Source organism: Octodon degus, unplaced genomic scaffold (genome assembly GCF_000260255.1).
Source record: "Octodon degus isolate 3935 unplaced genomic scaffold, OctDeg1.0 scaffold00050, whole genome shotgun sequence".
In the NCBI taxonomy this organism is placed as follows: Eukaryota; Metazoa; Chordata; class Mammalia; order Rodentia; family Octodontidae; genus Octodon; species Octodon degus.
Window position 1 is genome coordinate 12,944,523 of NW_004524626.1, and position 21,350 is coordinate 12,965,872.

The window sequence follows — 21,350 nt, forward strand, 5'->3', positions numbered from 1 at the left end:
AGTATGTGGTCTATTTTAGAAAATGACCCATGTGCAGCTGAGAAAAATGTGTATTCATCTGTGTTTCGGTGGAACACTGTGTATATGTCCACCAAGTCCATTTGTTTCAAACTCTGCTTCACTTCTGTTATTTCTTTATTTCTTTGCTAAGTTTTTGTCTGGTTGACCTATCTTTTGAAGATAAGGGTGTGTTAAGGTCTCCTGTTTAAATTGTGGTATTGGATATTAGATTTTTCATGTCCATTAAGATTTGCTTTATATAGTTGGGTGCCTCCGTGTTTGGTGCATACATATTTATGAGTGTTACCTCTTCCTTTTGAATTTTTCCTCTTACAAGTATATATTGGCCTTCTTTATTTCGCTTGATCATTGTTGGTTTGAAGTTGAAACTCTCTGAGAATAGAATTGTTATCCTTGCTTTTTTCTGAGGTGCTGGGGCATGTACTATTGTGTTCCACCCTTTGCCTTTCAGCCTATGAATGTCTTTATGAGTTAAATGTGTTTCTTGTATACAGCATATTGTTGGATTTTGTTTCCTAATCCACTGTTCCAGTCTATTTCTCTTAATTGGTGAATTGAGTCCATTTACATTAATGGTTAGAGTTGAGATGTATTGACTTATGGTTGCCATGTTATTTACCTGTTATCGTTTACTCCTTTTTCTCCTGTGTATCATTGCTTACCCTATGTAGTTGGTTGCTTCCAATCTCATTCTTGGAGTTCTGATCGTTTTGTTCCCTCTCTAGAACATCTTTTAGTAGCTTGTCTGAGGTTGGCTTTGTCACTGCGAAATTTTTCAGCTGTTCTTCGTCATGGAAGTATTTCACTTCTCCATCAAACATGAAAGAGAGTTTCACAGGGTATAGTAGTCTGCGCTGGAATTTGTTTTCATAGATGACCTGAAGTACTCTGTTCCATGCTCTTCTTGCCTGCATGGTTTGTGAAGAGAAGTCGGCCATAATTCTGATGGGTTTTCCTTTGAATGTGATCTGCTTCTTTTCTCTAGCTGCTTTCAGGCGATTATTCTTGTGCTGAATTTCTGGGATCTTGATTATTATATGTCTCGGTGTGTTTTTCATTGAGTTGTGCTTCCTTGGCGTTCTGTATGTTTCAGTTACCTGAATGTCAGATTGTTTCCTCATATTTCTGAAGTTTTCTGCTATTACTTCTGCCTATATTTTTTAATGTCATTTGTGTTGACTCCTTCTTTCTCCTTGATGCCTATTATTCTCACATTATTCATCTTTGCATCATCTTGCAGGTGATGGATTATTCTTTCCTGCATCCTCGTTATTTTTAAGAGATCCTTTCTTACCTTTTCACTAGGTACACCAGCATCTTCAAGATCTGAAACTCTGTCTTCACATTCACTTAAATGGTTTTGCAAGCTTGTTATTGAGATTTTAATTTCTTCTATATCTCTTCGACTGTGCTTCATGCGATGTATTTCTTTCCTGTATTGCTCATTCAGGGAATCCGTCATTTTTATAATCTCCTCTATTTTTTTTTTATCAATATCTTCTTTAGAAGCAGGTATAAATTGTTTTACTGCAGTGTTCTTTTCAGATTGGGTTTCCTGTCTATGTTTCTGTAATTGCTTCTTTACTTCATCTTCTACGAGTTCTGAGAGTTCTTTTTTTATTTGAGAAAAGAATTGCTCTCTGATTTCCTCTATATGTTTCTGCTGTTGCTTATTTACTATCGACACTATTAATTCCTGCATTTGAGCCGAGCTAGTGCCCTCCGCACTTGTTCTGTGTGGGCACTGGGTTTCTTCCATGTGTCTCTGCATTTGATTCTTTAGTGCAGATGTTATGAATTCAAGGATTTCTTTTTTTATTTCCAGTCTGAGGTCTTCTATATCTTTGTCGTGTTGTTTCTTTATTTCAGGAGCCATTGATTCATTGCTTTTAGCTGTGTGATTTCCAATTTGTTCTGTGTTAGTGTCCTCTGCACTTGTTATGGGTGGGCTTGGGTTCTGAGGTTGCATTTTGTTCCTTCTTGTCATTTTATGTAGTACTTTCTTCTGACCTTCGTTATAGATCTTTGTTGTAGTTATAACCTTCACACGTACTGAAGTTTAGGTGCAGCTCTACAATGTTTGCACTTATCCAGCTCTGTCTGGGTTAGGTCTGGGTACTGTATTCAGCTCCTTCCCGCTGCTGCCCTTGAGGGTGAACCTGTTGTGCCCCTGTGGCAAAATGTTCTGCTCCTGGGCTAGCTGGGTTCATCTATCCTCTACACTCTCTGCAGGGATTACAGCTGCAGGGTTACACCCCAGACGTGTATGCCAGGCCTGAGCTGTGTCTGGAGGCATCAAGGTGAAGTAGGGCAAAGAGGAAGCTCTCCCACACACTCACCCGACCTGGGCTAGGACTGGGTCTCTGTGTTCCCGGAATGCGGCAAAATTCCTGCTCAATGTTTGGGGTGGGGGATTTACTGCGGAGTGTTGGGGGGCTGCCCAAGGGGGTGGGAGAGGGTCCCACCCACCCTGCTCCTGGGCTCTGACTGGTCCCAATGGCGCAGGGTAGCGGAAGCTCTCCACACACTCACTGTACCTGGGCTAGGACAGGGTCTCCATATGTACTTGAATAATAAATCACACATAGTTTATTTCTCTTTTATTCCTATTTTGTTGCAGTACTATGTCTCTGTTTTCCATATTATTTTACTGTTTATTTTTTCCAAACTATGTTTTTGTTATAGCTCTGTTCACTTCTAAGAGTGATTATTTTATTTTATTTTTATGTATTTTTTCAGAGTCTCAATGCGTAGCTCAGATCCATAGTGCTCCTTCTGTTGTCATCCTCCCTAGTGCTGGCATTGCAGGAGTGTGCTACTACTCCCATACTTAATCATGGGATTAGTACACTTCAGGAGCAGGGCCGGTGTAGCATGTGGGACTGGGATCGAATTTGGACCCTGAGCCTTCCATAGCCGGTGCTTAGTCTGCTGAGCTATCTCACGGCCCTTAAAAGTATTAGTTTTGGCCGTGGAGATGGCTCAGTGGAATAAGCGCTTCCCTGGCAAGCGCAAGGGCCTGAGTTCAATCCCCGGTTCTGGAAAAAAAAAACAAACAAAACCAGTATTAATTTTCTAGCTTTTGGTTTTGTTGTAAGATAATCTCCCTTTCTATTTTTAATTGTAATAGTGGCAATTTCAACAGAACTTTGGGTGTTTTCAGTGTGAAATATTTTCGTTAATGCTTTTATGTCCTAACTAGTACATTATGCTTTTGTTACATATTCTATGATACCTTTTTGAAATTAATTTTATTGTTATATTTTAGATACTCATAATGATCACATACATCATAGCAATTTGTACCTGTCCACGATATTTTAAAAAATTGTTATTCATTTTAATGAGAAAAAAAGATAAAATATCGAAACAGTTTCAAAATAGCTTAGTAGGATGGCTCGAATAATTAATACATTGCAGATTGTTGTCTTTGTAGGAGTTCTTCAGAGGAAAATATGCAGACATGAAATCTTGTCCAAACAACATTAGTACAAACCTTTCTTCTCTTTGTACTAAGAGAGAGTAGCTCTATATTCTTTCTAACTATGTTGCATATACATACATATTTTTCACTACAAAACAGTCCTTTATTTATATCCCCCCCTTTTATTTTCATTTGGTAGAGATGGGTGTTCCATTGCTGTTAGAGAAGCTATATTTGGAGACTTTTAGAAGTCTTTAAAGGACATTTTGTTTCTTCTCTTTACCATTTCCCTGTCTTCCCTTCCACTCCGTTTCCCTCAGTTGCAAAAGCTTTTTCTCCATTTTTTTCTTCTATTTTCTTTCTTCACTTTCCTTCCCTTTGTCTCGCCTTGCTTCTCCTTCGTTCCTCTTTCAGTCTTACCATTTTTCCCTGTTTCATAAGAGCATCATTAGTTTGTTAACTGCTATTATGCTATATGAATCTTCACCAAAATCTCTTAAGTTAGTAATCTTACATCGGCGATTTGACAATTTTCACGTATTCACACTTTAGTTTGGGTCTCACACGTTTTGGTTATGGTCTTTGTTTTTCTAATTTTTTATATATACTTTTAGAATGAACAATACTCTCTCCTATTAAATATCAGTGCTTGTTTGTCCAGAAATTTCCTTTTTTCTTGCTATTCTTTTGAATATTTATTTTATAGTTTCAAAACTCCAGAATGATACTAAGTGATTCTGATGATGACAGAAATGTTGCCTTCATCCTTCTTTTATTCAAAATGCTCTTTCTACGCAGATTCTTAAGAATATTTAATAAAAACATATACTAACAACAACAACAAAAAAGAAAACAATCTGGAAATGCTGAAGGTTCAGTATTTTACCGCCAGCTCAGGAGAAATTTGTGTGTGTTGCGTATTTAATCCAAAGGTCTGTACAACCAAGGTTCCCAAAACTGCCACAGCCACAACCACAACCACTGCCAACAAAATGATAAGACCCTCTGGACACAGAGGTAAGGGAGGCTATCCTGGTGGAAGGTGTTCTGGGTATAAAGGTGTTCTGGGTATAATAACACATACTACTGCTAGGATAAGTTAGTGCTATACAAGACTACACAGGAGAAAAGGACTGGAACCTTGTGTTTCTGGTTGTCATGGACCCAGCAAGGAAGCTCTTTAATGGTCTTTTATTCTCTAGCCAGAAAAAATGAATGTAATAACATACACATGAATATATCACAAAAGAAGCTCCATCCCACAATACGTAAAGAAATCACACCTCATCAATTGAAAGGCTTCCACTAGTTTTCTTATCACAGTATCTATATGAATATGAGGAATTTTTCCTGTGCAATTCTCCTCTGGAAGGAGTGTGAACTTGTACACCTTCCCCCAACCACTTCTCATTATGACTCATTGATACTTTAAGTGAGACCAAAGTGCATGAATTCAAAGGATTTACATTTTGTTTTGTTTTATCTTCAATTTCTTCTTTAGTTATCAAATACTAATTTTGTATTTTTCTGGGATGTAGTGCTATGTGTACATTATCCAATGATCAAGTCAGACAGGGTAAGATATCTGATACTTCTTGTCTTGATCCATATGGGCGTAAGAAATAAAAAACCCTACATTTTGTTTCAGTTTCATTCAAATAATAATATTGATGTTAATATTTCATATTAGTTGCCTGGTAGTATCAAACCCTGTCATCCTATCTATACTTGAATAATCATATTGTTATTCTTCTTGCAGAAATTTGAGGATTTTTAAAAGTATGAATATTTTTAATGCAGTATTTGGAGTACTTTCCTCTCTTGGTCTGTCGGTCTCAGTCTCTCTGTTTCTGTCTCTGCTTGTTTCTCTGTTTGTCTGTCTTGGTCTGTCTGTCAGTGTGTGTGTGTGTGTGTGTGTGTGTGTGTGTGTGTATGTATGTGCGTGTGTGCTAGCTGGATCTCTCTGTGTCTCTCTCTGTTTTTTGTCAGGTACAGGGAATGGAAGACAGGACTTTACTCTTTGCAGGCAGGTGATGCACCACTGAGCTATGTCACCTGCAGTTGGAACAACTGTTTGTTCAAAAAGTTTTTGACTAGTTACAGCAACCTCATGTGAATTTTACATAAAACGTATATTGTATTTCATGTATCCACTTTCCATTAAGGAATTAGAGGAGTGCATATTCTTTTCAGTAGCGAGCATTGAAAATCAGGCATTTGTGCTGAGCTAGTTCATTATCCTGATTTAATTGTTTAAATTTTGAGACAGAGACATGCTGAGTATTAAGCTGTCCAAGCTGGTTTGAATTTGCAATTGGACTCCTTCACCAACTGATCCTGAGCTAGGATTAGAGGTGTGTACCACCACGACCAAATTCTATTATGTTATTTTAGAAGTGACCTGGAAATTCATTTAGACTTAGCTTTTTTATTTGGTAACACCAGGGATCAAACTTGGGAACTTGGTCATGCCAGGCAGGCGCTTATGCCTCTGAGCTATTTTCCAAGCACCTAGGCTAAGATCACATTGGACATTCTCTTTCTACTCTGTTGAGCACAGCAGCTGTGTTTGTATAATTGAAGTTTCAATTTTTTAACTTCAGTCACTTAGTAATTTTCTAAATTATATATTCAAAATCAAAATCCAAAAGGAGTCTGGCTGCCCTGCCGCGGCGGGACCGGTCCTGTCCAAGCCCAGGAGCAGCGTGGTTGAGACCTTCTTCCATCCCCTTTGGAACTCCTTCATCACTTTACAGTCCCCACCTCTTCAACCACCCACTGAGTGAGAACTTCTGCCTCATTCTCGGGACTCCCAATTCCAGCCCAAGCTCAGGTCCAGTGAATGTGAGGGAGAACTTCCAGCTACAGTTCACAAGCATGACGGTCAGGTCCTAGCCCGGGAGCAGTGTGGGTGAGACCCTCTTTGACCCCATTGCAACACCACTCCCAACACTCCGCAGTCCCCCCCATTCTGCCTTGTGAGTGAGAACTTCTGCAATGTTCTTGGTATGCACAGATTGAGCCCTATCCCAGGTCAAGTAAGTGTGTGGGAGAGCTTCCTCTCCCCTCTATTCCACCTTGACCACTTCAGACTCAGCTTAGGCCTGGTATACAGGCCTGGGGTGAAACTCTGCAGCTGTAGTCCCTGCAGAGAGAGTAGGTGACAGAACCACCCAGCTAGTCCAGGAGGAGAACATATTGTCAGAGGGGCACAACAGGTTCACTCCCAAGGGCAGCAGCAGGAAGGAGATGAGTGCAGCAGCCAGACCCAAACCAGGCACATCAGGATAAATCCAAACTTTGTAGATCTGTACCTGAATTAGGTGATAAGGTTATAACTGCACCAAAGCTAAACAACAAACTTCAGAAGATAGTGCTACACAAAATTACAAAGAGAAGGAGACAAATGCAATCTCATTCCCCAAGCCCACACATAACTAGTGCAGAGGGCACTAACAGAACAAATTGGGAACCACACAGCTGAAATAAATGAATCGACAACTTTTGAAATAAAGAAATGACTGCTAAAAGGTATAGAAGAAAACAGATTGGAAATGAAAAAAGAAATCCCTGAGTTAATAGCAACTCTAGTAAAGAATCAAATGCGGAAACATATGGAGGAAACCCAATGCCCACCCAGAACAACTGCAGAGGACACTAGCTCAGCTCAAATGTATGAATTCATAGCGTTGAAAGTAAATAAGGAACAGCGGAAAGTTATTGAGGAACTGAAAACAAAATTCGTTTCTTAAATAAAAAAAGAATTCACTGGACTCATATCATCTGAAGTAAAGAATCAAATACAGAAACATAAGGAGGAAATCCAATCTGAAAAAATACTCTGTAGTTATAGTAGTAATAACTGCTTCTAAAGAAGACATCCATAAAACTAGAGGAGATTAGAAAAATGAAGGATTTCTTGAATGAGCAATACAGGAAAGAATTAATCACATGAGGAAGAGTTAAAGAGGTATAGCGGAATTTAAAGTTTCAATCACAAGCTTGCAAACCTGTTTGAGTGAAAGTGAAGACAGAGTTTCAGATCTTGAAGGTGCTGGTCCAGCTAGTGAAAGGGTAAGAATGGATCTCTTAAAAACAACTTGGATGCAGGGGAAAATAATTTATGACTTACAAGACAATGCATAGATGAACAATGTGAGACTATTAGGTATCAATGAGAAAGTAGATGTAAATACAAATGACATTAAAAAATATGGGCAGAAGTAATTGCAGAAAACTTCCGAAATATGAGGAAACAATCTGACATTCAGATAACCAAAGCATGCAGAACACAAAGTAACATCAACTCAATTAAAAACACTCCAAGATATGTAATAGTCAAGGACACACAAATCCAGCAAAACAATAATATACTGAAAACCGCTAGAGAAAAGAAGCAGATCACATTCAATGGAAAACCCCTCAGAATTTTGGCCGTCTTCTCTTCAGAAACCATGAAGGCAAGAAGAACATGGAGCTGAGTACTTTAAGTGTTCTACGAAAAAATTCCAGTCCAGACTACTATACCCTGAAAAACTCTCTTTCAAGTTTGATGGAGAAGTGAAATACTTCCATTACCAAGAACAACTAAAGAATTTCATGATGACAAAGCCAACCCTATATAGGCTACTGAAAGATGTTCCAGAAGGGACCAAAATGATCAGAACTCCACAAATGATGTGAGAAACAACCAAACAAAGAGGGCAACAGTTGAGTAGAAGAGAAAAAGGAGTAAACATCAACAGGAAAATAACATATCAATTGTAAGTCAATACCTGTCAAATATAACCATCAATGTAAATGGACTCCATTCACCAATTAAGAGAAATAGACTGGCATAGTAGATTAGGAAACAAAATGCAACAATATGCTGTATACAAGAAACACATTTAACTCATAAAGTCATTCATAGGCTGAGTATCAAAGGATGGGAAACAATACTACATGCCCCAGCACCTCAGAAAAAAGCAGGGGTAGTAATCCTATTGTCAGACAGTCTCAACTTCAAACCAACAATGATCAAGCGAAATAAAGAAGGCCACTATATACTGGTTAAGGAAAAAGTTCAAGAGGAAGAGGTAACACTCATATATATGTATGCACCAAACACAGAAGCACCCAACTATATAAAGCAAATCTTAATGGACATGAAAATTCTAATATCCAATACCACAATCTTAACAGGAGACCTTAAAACCCCCTTATCCCCAAAATATAGGTCAAACCAACACAATTTAGCAAAGAAATAACAAAACTGAACCAGAGCTTGAAACAAATGAATTTCATGAACATATACAGAGTGTTTCACCCAAACATAGCTGTATACTCATTTTTCTCAGTTTCACATAGGTCATTTTGTAAAATAGACCACATACTGTTCCATAGGTCATGCTTAAGTATATGCAAGAAAACAGCAATTTTCCCATGCGTATTATCTGACGACAGTTCAATGAACCTGGTAATAAATGACGAAAGAAACCAGAAACAAATGCTAAACACATGGAAGTTAAACAGCACCCTAATCAGAAATCAAGGAGTCACAGATGATATCAAAGAAGATATTAATCAATATCTACAAATGAATGAAATTTTAAGCGAAAGTTACGGAACTTGTGGTATACGATGAAAGCAGTTCTCAGAGGGAAATTAATAGCTGTGGCCTCACATATTAGGAAAGAGAACGAGAACAAATAATAACCCTAATGCTGCACCTCCAACAACTAGAAAAGGAAGTACAAACCTAACCCAGAGCCCAAAGTCGGGAAGATATCATAAAGATTAGAGCAGAAATTAATTCATTTGTGATGAGGAAAACAGCTCAAAGAATTAACGAAAAGCTGGTTCTTTGAAAGACTACATAAAATTGATAAGCCTCTAGCTAACCTCATCAAAAAGAGGAAAGAAAAAATTCAAATACAAGTAATAAGGAATGAAAGGTGTATAATGAACACAGACCCAGTAGAAATTCAGATTATCAATACCTACTTTGAGAGTCTTTACTCTCACAGAGTAGAAGACACAGAAGGAATGGACAGATTCCTAGAAAGGCAAAAATTGCAAAAACTGAATGGACAAGATATAACCACGTACAATAGCACAATAACAGCCAATGAAGTATGAGGTGTAATAAAAAACCTACCAACAAAGAAAATTCTTGCTCCTGAAAGATTCATAGTTGAATTCTACAAGAAATTTACAGATGTCATCCCTATACTCCTCAAACTCTTCAATGAAATGGAAAAGGTATTAATCCTCTGAAAATCATTCCTGGAGGTAAGTATTGTACTCATAACAAAACAACGGAAAGATGCAACTAAGAAAGAGAACAGCAGGCCAATCTACCTCATGAACATAGATGCAAAAATTCTCAATAAAATACTACCAAATAGAATATAGCAAATCATCAAGAAGATCATACACCCTGACCGGGTGGGATTCATAGCAGGAATGTAACAATGGTTCAATATTCGAAAATCTATAAATGTAATACACTATATCAATAGAGCAAAAAGTGAAATCCACATGATCATCTCAATTGATACAGAAGAGGCTTTTAAAAAAGTCCAATACTGATTCATATTCGAAGTTCTACAGAAAATTGGAATAGATGGGTTCTACTCAATCTGGTAAAAGCCATTTATGAAAACTCAACACCTAACATAATTTTAAATGGGGAAAAACTGAAATCTTTTACTCTTAGATCTGGTACAAGACAAGAATGTCATCTATCACCCCTCCTATTCAATATAGTTCTGGAATAATTGGCTAGAGCCATTAGCCAAGAGAAAGAAATAAAAAGAATGAGAATAGGTAAAGAAGAAGTTAAATTATTATTTGAAGATGACATGATACTTTAGTTGGAGTACCAAAAAAATTCCACCAAGAAGCTATGAGAATTAATACAGAAATTCAGTAGCATAGCAGGATAAAGTCAATACCCAAAAGTCAATAGCATTCCTATACACAGATAACAAACACATTGAGAGGGAAATTATAGAAATCATACCTTTAACCATAGCACCGAGGAAAATGAAATACCTTGGAATTAATCTAACTAAAGAAGTCAAATATCATTTCAATGAAAATTACTGTACTCTTAAAAAAGAGATCGTAGAGTATTTCATAAAATGTAAATACATTCCATGCTCCTGAATAGGAAGAACTATCATTGTGAAAATGGCCATATTCCTCAAATTTCTATACAGATTTAATCCAGTCTCTATAAAAATAACACTAACATACCTCAGAGAGCTAGAGAAATCATACCCAAAATTTATTTGGAACCCGAAAAAAACCTAGAATAGCAAAGGCAATCCTCGCCAACAAAGACAATGCAGAAGGCATTACAATTCATGACTTGAAATTATACTACAACACTACTGTGACAAATTAGCATAATACTGGCAAAGAAATAGACCTGAGGGTAAATGGAATAGATTAGAAGACACTGAAGCCTCTACACACATACTCAGCCACCTCATCTTTGACAAAGGTGCCAAACATACTCATTGGAAGAAAGATAGCTACTTTGACAAATGGTGCTGGAAAAACTTGCCTCAAATACCCGATGGCTAAAACGTGACCCATGTCTATCATCATGTACTAAGCTAAAGTCAAAATGGATTAGAGATCTAAACATTAAAACAGAAATACTAATTCTCCGGGAAGAGAAGAAGGAGTAGGAGGAACTCTTAAAGACATAGAGGTAGGTAAAGAGTTCATGAACAAAAATCAAATCACACGGGAAGCACTTGAAAGAATTAACAAGTGGGACCTCTTCTTATTGAGAAGTTTTTCCTTGTCAAAGAATTTACCAACAATGTGAAAAGACAACCCACAAATTTGGAAAAAATCTTGACAAATAATTTCTCAGACAAACGTTTGCTTTCCAGAATTTATAAACAACTAAAAATCACTAGAGCCCCAAAATTTAAAGACCCAGTATGAAATCGGCATCTGAGATGAAAACACACTTTTCAGAGGATGAAATTAAGGAAGCGAATAAATATATGAACAAGTGCTCCACATTACTAGCCATCAGGGAAATGTAAATTAAAACAACTTTGAAATACCTCACCTCAGAAAGAATGGCTATCATGAAGAAATCACCCAACAACAAATGTTGGAGAGGCTGTGGGGAGAAAGGAACCCTTCTCTACTGCTAGTGGGAATGTAGACGTGCAACCATTATGGAAATAAGTGTGGAAAGTCCTTTGTGGAAAACTAGGACTGGAAATCCCATTTAAACTAGCTATTGCTCTACTGGGAATGTTTCCAGAGTATCTGAAAACATCATGTCATAGAGATATATGTGTGCCTATGTTTATAGCAGCACAATTTGTGATAGCCAAATGTTGGAAACAACCAAGATGCCCATCACCTGAGGAATAGATGAAAAACATGTGGTATTTTTATACAATGGAGTATTACTTAGCTATAAAGAATGATAAACTCCAATCCTTATATTGAAGTGGATGCCAGTGGAAGACATACTTATAAGTGAAATAAACCATACACATATGTGTAAATATCATATAGTTTCCCTAGTATAAGAATTCAAAAGACGAAATACAAATAGAAAGTTATGATACAGCTTAAAGAAAAGCAAGTTCTTGAGGATTAGGCAATGAAAAGAGAGCAAGGAGAAGAGCTAGGAAACATGACATGTTAGCCATACAGTTACATGTAGAAAATGGGTAAAGCAATCATCCTGAGAATCTTCAGAAGATTTTCAAATGTAGCAGTTAATTGGAAAGATTCTCACCCTGACTAACTATATGTACTGACACCTATGAATTAAGCAACTGCACCGAAGATGACAATTTGTATTAGTAGGTTCATACTTGGAGTGCTTGTCATTCTCGTCTTTTGAATACATGCTCATTGTCATGACACCCCAGTTGCTGCCATGCTATCTCTTGTGCTGATGATTGTTTAAAAAGGAAGCAGATGGTAAAAGAAGACAGGAGAAAGGAAAAGTAGTGTTGCAGGACTGTCTGGCAACAATGTTGTATATAGTTAGATTTCTGGAATTATGTGTAAACATATATAATACTTTATTCCTATTTTTTAAATATATTTTAATATTTTTGTAACAGTGTGTAGGAAATTAAATTTTAACATGTTAATACTTGATGAAAAATACCTGTTCCATGATATACCTAAGATATTTGATACGCAGACAAACATAAGGGTAAATCTCAACACTCTCGGTTATATGGCAATAACAATGAGCTTGTCTTCTGAAGGGTTAACAACCCAAGTTTGCAGACCAAATATTAGAGAAAAAGGAGACCCACACGTAAAGCCAAGATATTGTCTTAGCCTTCCAAATTCAGTTTAGACTCAGGACACATGAGAACTTGTACTGTAACATCATGTTACTCGGTTGTGTCCCAAATTTTCAGATCAAGGAGGTTATGAGGCCAAAGAGGAAAGTGATTGATGATGTAGAGTGTGCCTAAGGAGAGCCCCATGGAGTGAAACCATTCTTTCACAGAGAGCACATTGGACAAGCAATGGCTATGACTCTTCCCCATCGCTGACACTGTCAAAGGATGTACAATCTGAGGTACATAATCTCAGGATAAATCCTGAGGGGATTTGACTGACCTTATGAGATCCAAGAGCTACAATTCGTGTTACATTGGTCTTGCTTTATCTTATTCTTAAACATCCATCAGAAAAAATGAAGTACAAGAAATAAAGCCATGTTGTTATGTTGAGCTGTAGGGGACTCAGGTCAACAACTTGTGACATTGCCAGTGAAGTGGAGGACCCAATACTTTTATAGACTACTGGACTCTTTGAATATTTTCCTGAGTTTGCACACCTATTGTATTTAAATGATGGAACGAAACAGAATAAGGGGATATAGATATAGATGAATGTCCTTTTTGTATCTGTGTTTTCAAAATGGTTAGGATAGATGCATAGCTACACTCTCTTAATTCAAGAAATAGAGGTATTTGTTCTAATAATGTTTGTAGAGAGGATATCATTTGTGCATCTTGTACGACAAACAACCACTATAAAGGAAGTATGCAATGTGGTAATTATTGTAAGTGTGCTACCAGTTTGATTTGAAACTGTTGTATTGCTATTTATTTCTCAATAAAATTATGAAAAAACCCAATCAAAAAGAATTTTTTTCATTTTTCATTTTAGGTGCATATGCTTGCTATATTTATTGTTTACACATACATTCATACACATACATAACACTTCTCTAGTATGTTTCTTCTCCATCCCCCTTTCTTTTTATTTTTTCTACTACGTCCATATGAAGTTAAATATCCTATGTACTGATTAATAAGCAGACATTGTACTTTGTTTGTAATATTGCTTGTGCAACTGTGGTTTTGCTCAGTTAATTTTGCTCATACCTGTGTCTCTAAGTATTTTACCTGTTTTGTGTTGTAGGAGATTGTTCTTCTAGTGTTGAGTTCTTTGATCCGTTTTCATTATAGTTTAAAACATGTTGAGAAATAGTGATATAGTTTCATGTATAGCATCTATATAGTCCATTTTCTCAGCATCCCTTATTAGAATAACTATCTTTCATGCAGTAAAGAGATTTAGTCCCTGTTTGAGATAACTTGCCTGAGTGTGACTGGAGTTGTTTCTGGATCTTCCTTTTCATTATTCTGCAAGTCTGTTTTTGCCAATTTTGAGTTGTTTTTATCACTAGTCTTGTAGTAAAATTTAAGTCCAGAATTATTACGCCTTCTGCCTTGATCTTGCTTAGAATTGCAGATGCATAACTGATGAGGAAGCATCCTAGGTGACTCAATTTCAACCTTTTGCTGCTGGTACCATATGTTCCCACAGATGTGTTTCTTGATGTGTCAGAGATGTTTCATATAACATTATTTTCTTTTTCTAAAATTATTTTATTGAGGGACAAATAGCAATGAGACAGTTTCAAATCAAATTAATACATTGCATATGGTTGTCTTAGTGGTTATTCATTGTACAAGATGCAGACATAATATTCTGTCCACAAACAGTATTAGAAAAAATCTCTGTATTCATTGAATCAAGAAAATGCAGATGCATATCTAACATAAATAGTTTGGAAGGCGACTATGCTCACTATTATACCACCAATGCCTCCTAACCTATTTTGAATATACAGATGCAAAATTGTCATTCATTTGTACTGTGTGTTGTTTAACTATAAGATCAAGGGTTTATGGAGGCCAGTTATTCCTAAGACAACATTAATTTCCACGTTGTTTAATATTAGTTAAGATATTGGGGTAAATCTGCCTGCTGCACAAAAATAGAAAACCAACATTGTGTTTAATATAATGGTTAATTATTTCATTGTGTTTTAAGAAAGGGTCTACAGGGTGTTCAGGGTCTCACTACTAGATTGGACTAGTAGTGCTCCTCCTGTTTACAGCCTCACAAGAGCTGGGATTACAGGTGCCTGTCACATGTCCAGTCTCAATTGCTGTCTCAGAGTGCCCCCTTGGGGCGAGGCTAGCCGGGCAGGCCTGTGGATTGAACCCCTGACCTTTGCTTTCAGGAGTATTAATCTGATGAGGAATTGGGCCTGACTTTGTGTTTAATATAATAATTATCAATATTTAATAGTCTTGACACAAAGAATGAAAAGAATTAGCTTTCTATTTATCAGTGACCATCTGGCCAATAAGTACTAACATAATAGGACAGTGAAGCAACTGTCCCAAAATCTTCTGAGGCACTGGTCTTAGTCATGAAAAGACTACCGTCAAACTCTCATCTAACCCTAAATTCTCATTTAATGTAGGAGTCCCTTTCTTGATTTAGTCTCAAACAAAGAAGTTAATATTAGGCATCCCAAAGATATATTATTGGAATCCCACCAAGTTAATCCCTATGTACCACTCCCAGTGCAACCCATGGCAATAGTGAAGACAGTAAAACATATTTATAATATTGACGAGCCAACGGGCCCTAAGTCCCATAACGAAGATGTCTTTCCAGGGACAAAGAGACTGACCCTGGGCCTCACCTGGTTTTTTTCAGTGGAGGAATAGCTAGAGGAGGAATGACTGAGAATTGTAGGAAGTAGGTGACTGCTGTGAGTTGAGTTAGGTGTGTGACCTACATGTACCTCTGCAGTATGCAGAGAGGATATGCAGAGAAAGTAATCTGTTTTATGCTATTGAGATGGTATCTGATATTTTGGGGGCTCTGGTGCTTCAGCTTTGATATTCTATTTCCTGGCTCAAGGAGTCATAGCCTCTGGCTTGAAGCTCAATTCCAGCTGGCAGCACAGAGCATTGGCTCTTCATCTTGTCTCAACCTGGCTCACATTAAAGAGCATCAGGTATAGGTTACTAGGGAAATACACATGGCACCTTCAAAGACTATCACCAGCACCTCAGCTAGATCAATATACATTGCTTATGGCCAATTGAAAGGATAAACAAGTCTTAGCCAGCTCTGTCCATATCAACACAAGGAAATAAGATGAGGCTCAGTCAAAACAGAGACAGTTGCTCTTCTTTCAAAGAGAGCTGCTCAAGTGGTCCTCCACAATTTAACCCAGAACAAAACACTAACAATGTCCCATTTATACCTGAGTTCCTATAACATGAATATGAGAGAGGAACACAGGCTAGTGTACTGCTTTGTAATGTAACTATAAGTTTTTATCATAAAGACCTCTGTAATCTCTATGCAGGCATATGCCCAACAGCTACCAGAATGTTCTAGCCTTCCTATTTGCCATAGAAGAGATCAACAAGAATCCTCATCTTTTACCCAACATATCTCTGGGATATGAGTTTCACAATTTCATTTACAGTCACTGGAGGATGCTGGAGAACTCTCTGGTTTTGCTCACAGGACAGAATGAGATTCCTAATTACTCCTGTGGGAAAAGGAGAAAATCTACAGCAGTGCTAACAGGAGCATCGTGGGCAACATCTGTTCAAATTGGAACCCTGCTGGAGCTCTACAAATTTCCACAGGTGAGGATGAGTGAGATGAGGAACCATCAAACGATGTCTATGTTTATGACATTATGAGACACCTGAACAGGGCAGAAGTAGGATCCTAGGTAAAGCTTATCCTTATAAGTGTTTGATTTGAAGATTTGAGAATACAGAGCGTTGGTGGTTTTCTCTCAATTTCCTTGTGTACAGCAAAAAATAAGGAGAGAAGAAAAGAAAAACAGTTCCAGGAAAATGTGTCTGATCATCTGTTGTCAGAAACAACTTACAAAATGAGATAGACAGGATGAATAACATCTCCTCCTACCCTTTCTTTCTATAACTCATTATTCTCCAGGCATTGGGTGTTGTTTATATCAGCACTCTTCTTTTTATACATTTCAATTTTCTTTCCTTTAGGTTACATTTGGTTCTTTTGATCCTATGTTAAGAGACAGTGGACAATTTCCTTCTGTCTATCAGGTAGCCCCGAAGGAAACATCGCTGGCCCTTGCTATGGTCTCCTTGATGCTTCATTTCAGATGGACTTGGGTGGGCCTGGTCATTATGGAAGGTCAGAAAGGTCATCAGTTTCTCCTAGATGTGACAGGAGAGATGGACAGGAACAAAGTCTGTGTAGCATTTGTAAAAATGGTCTCAAGTGCCCTTGTATCATATATGGCACTTACAAAAGAACACATTATCCTGACCAAAGAAATATCACAAGTAAAAGTGGTAGTCATTTATTATGACACTGATTTTCTCAATGATGTCAATTACAGTCTGGAGAATTCCATAGTAATGGACAAAGTCTGGGTCACAAACTCACAATGGCATGCTGACATGACTGGGAAAAATTTCGTATATAATTCATTCCATGGGGCTTTCATTTTGTCAAACCACCATGAGAAAATTTCTGGTTTCCAAACTTTTGTCCAAGAAGCAAACCCTTCTAAATACCCAAAAGACTTGTATCTCACCATGTTTTGGTTCCAGAATTTCCATTGCTCATTCTCTGATCCTGATTGTTCGTTGAATGACTGTACACCTAATGCGTCTATGACATGGCTGCCTGTGAATCGTTTTGACACGGCCATGACCGATTGGAGTCACAATACACACAACGCTGTGTACGCTGTGGCCCATGCCCTCCACGAGATGCTTCTCCAACAAGCACAAAGACCATCGTTGGGAAACCAAGAAGGGATGATGTTTTCACCATGGCAGGTAAATCATCTCTTTGGCAGTGTCATTCCATGTACTGCTTAAGGTATTAGATTTGTGTTTCATCAGAGAGGTTGGAACATTTTATGCCAATGTATATGTGAGTCTACATATGTGATTCTAGCACTTTATGAAGGATAGAAATGGTCACTTAGCAAAAGTCTTTTTTATTTTTCAGAACTGGGGATTGAACTTAAGCCCTTGCACTTTCCAAGGAAGTTTTTATTCCACTGAGCCATCTCCCTGACCCGAAGAAATTCTTAATATAAAAAAAACAATATGAGACAAGATCATAGCTTTTGTTTAAAGAATGGCAGAGTCCACTTAGAAATTATATTTATTATAAAATCTAAATAATTTCCGTGATCTTCTAAAAGGGAAAGAGAAGATTTTGTGATTCTTGAATTTGAATTGATTTAAAATCTATACAATAAAAATTATCATAAATGGCTCACTTTAAGCTGCCATCTGTTTTGCTTTTGACAACTTCATTTGGCAAGTACACGCTGTGGGGAACATTGAGTGACAAAATTACTAAAATATCCAGTACTAATGCTTTTTAACATTCATGAAAACTTTATGTAAATACGTTTGATTTTTTTTTTCTGAGATCCAGTCCTAGCTCAGGCCCGGTGAGTGTGTGAGAGAGCTTCCGGCTACCCTGTGCCAGTGGTATCTACTGGTCCTAGCCCAGATGCAGGGTGGATGACACCCCCTTCCACCCTCTTGGAGCACCCCACACTACTCCACAGGACCTCCCTCACCCTGCCAGCCCTGTAGGAATTTCTGCCGCGTTCCCAGAACTCCCAGATCCAGTCCTCGCCCAGGCCTGTGAGTGTGTGGAAGAGCTTTCAGCTACCTTGAGCTGGCAGGACCTACTGGTCCCAGCCCAGGTGCAGCCTGGATGAAATCCTCTTTCACACCCTTGGGACGCCCCACAGCAGCCCGCAAGACCTCCCCTACCCCGCCTGCACAGTATTAATTTCTGCTGCATTCTGGGAACCTCCAGATCCAGTACTAGTCTAGGCAAGGTGAATGTGTCGGAGAGCATCCAGCTACCCTACACCAACAAGACCTACTGGTTGCAGACCAGGAGGAGTGTAGGTGAGACCCTCTTTCACCCACTTGGGACGCCCCCCACCACTCCGTAGTACACTCCCACCCTGCCTACCGAGTAGGAATTACTGTCGCGCTCAGGGAACCCCCAGATTCAGTCCTAGCCCACATCTGGTGGGTGTGTGGGAGAGCTGCCTCTCCCCTGTACTACACCTTGTCCCCTGCAGACTCAGCTCAGGCCTATCATACAGGCCTGGTGTGAAAACCTGCAGCTGCAGTCCTTGCAGAGAGTGTAGGGGATGGAAATACCCACTTAGTCCAGGAACAGAACATTTCGCCAGAGTTGCACATCAGATTTACCCCCGAGGGCAGCAGCAGGAAGGAGATGAGTGCAGCAGACAGACCCAAGCTAGGCACAACTGGGTAAATCCAAACTTTGTAGATGTGCACCTGAGCTTCATTAGGCTCTAAGGTTATAACTGCAACAAAGGTATACAACAAAGGTCAGAAGACAGTGCTACACAAAATGACAAAGAGAAGGAGCAAAATGAAATCTCAGAACCCAAGCCCACCCATAACTAGTGCAGAGGACACTAACACAGAACAAATGGGGAATCACACAGCGGAAATCAATGAATCAATGGCTTCTGAAATAAAGAAACAGCTGCAGAAACGTATACAGGAACTGAGATTGGAAATGAAAAAAGAAATACCTGAATTAATAACATGCACAGAGAAGAATCAAATGCAGAAAAATATGGAGGAAACCCAATGCTGACAGAAAACAACTGCAGAGGACACTAGCTCAGCTCAGATGTATGAATTAATAGCGTTGATAGTAAATTACCAACAGCAGAAAGTTAAAGAGGAATACACAGTTGAGGTCTTTTCTACTAGCTCAGCTCAAATGTACAAATTAATAGCGTCAATAGTAAATAAGCAACAGCAGAAAGTTACAAAGGATCTCAGAGTGGAACTCTCTGAAATAAGAAAAGAATTCTCTGAACTCATAGCATCCGAAGTCAAGATTCAACTACAGAAACATAAGGAGGAAAACCTATCTGAAAAAAAAAGCACTGCAATAAAAGAATTTATAACTGCTTCTAAAGAAGGCATTGATAAAAAAAATAGAGATTAGAAAAATGACGGATTCCATGAATAAGCAGTACAAGAAAGAAATAGATCACATGAAGCAGAGTCAAAGAGATATAGAGGAAATGAAAACCTCAATCACAAGCTTGCAAAACTGTTTAAGTGAAAGTGAAGACAGAGTCTCTAATTTTGAATATGTTGGTGCAGCTAGTGAAAAGGTAAGAAAGGGTTCTCTTAAAAACAACTAGGATGCAGGAAAAAATAATCCATCACCTGCAGAATGATACAAAGATGAACAATGTGAGATTAATAAGAATCAATGAGAAAGAAGGAGTCAATACAAATGACATTAAAAAATTGTGGGCAGAAATAATAGCAGAAAACTTCCCAAATATGAGGAAACAATCTGACATTCAGGTAACGGAAGCATACAGAATGCCAAGTAACCTGAACCCCAATGAAAAACACAGCGAGACATATAATAGTCATCATCCCAGAAATTCAGAACAAGAATAATATATTGAAAGCCTCTAGAGAAGAGAAGCAGATCACATTCAAAGGAAAATCCATGAGAATTACAGCAAACTTCCTTTCACAAACAATGAAGGCAAGAAGAGCAGGGAGCAGAGGACTCCAAGTCCCCTATGAAAACAAATTCCAGCCCAGACTACTATACCGTGCAAGACTCTTTTTCAAGTTTGATGGAGAAGTGAAATACTTTTGTGACAAAGAACAGCTAAAGAATTTCGTGATGACAAAGTCAACCCTACACAGGCTACTGAAAGATGTTCTAGAGAGGGACCAAAATGATCAGAACTCCACGAATGAGATCAGAAGAAACCAACTAAATAGGGCAAGCAATTAAACACAGGAGAAAAAGGAGTAAACTACAACAGGTAAATAACATGTCAACTGTAAGTCAATACATCTCATTTCTAACCATCAATATAAATAGATTCAATTCACCAATTAAGAGAAATAGACTGGCACAGTGGATTAGGAAACAAAATCCAACAATATGCTAAATACAAGAAACACATTTAAGTCATAAAACATTCATAGGCTGAAAGTCAAAGGATGGAACACAACACTACATGTCACAGCACCTCAGAATAAAGCAGGGGTAGCAATCTTATGCTCAGACAGTCTCAACTTCAAACTAAGAACTATCACGCGAAATAAAGAAGGCCACTATATACTGGTTAGGGGGAAAATTCAAGAGTAAGAGGTAACACTCATAAATATGTATGCACCAAACACAGGAGCACCCAACTATATATAGCAAATGTCAATGGACATGAAAAATCTATTATCAAATACCACAATCTTAACAGACCTTAACACCCCCTTCTCCCCAAAAGATAGGTCAACCAGACAAGAACTTAGCAAAGAAATAACAGAACTTAACCAGAGCTTGAAACAAATGGACTTGGTGGACATATAGAGAGTGTTGTACCCAAACATAGAGGAATATATATTTTTCTCAGCTGCACATAGTTCATTTTCTAAAATAGACCACATACTGGTCCATAGGTCATGTTGCAAACTGTGGTTCAGTTCTTTTTTTTTTACATCAGTTATTTTTATTTTAAAGAAAGAAAAAA

General features: G+C 38.0%; 2 protein-coding genes across 2 annotated transcripts in view; one reads left to right on the plus strand and one right to left on the minus strand.

Annotated features, from left to right (window-relative positions):
- The window catches only part of LOC101563650 (zinc finger protein 699), a 959,136-nt gene that overhangs the window by 99,256 nt on the left and 838,530 nt on the right, over positions 1-21,350 (minus strand). The window lies entirely within an intron of this gene.
- Positions 16,129-21,350, plus strand: part of LOC101564833 (vomeronasal type-2 receptor 116-like) — a 16,837-nt gene continuing 11,615 nt past the window's right edge. Inside the window, 2 exon segments of the mRNA XM_004633023.2 lie at positions 16,129-16,413; positions 16,795-17,601. Of these exon segments, the coding sequence (XP_004633080.2) occupies positions 16,129-16,413; positions 16,795-17,601 (1,092 nt within the window).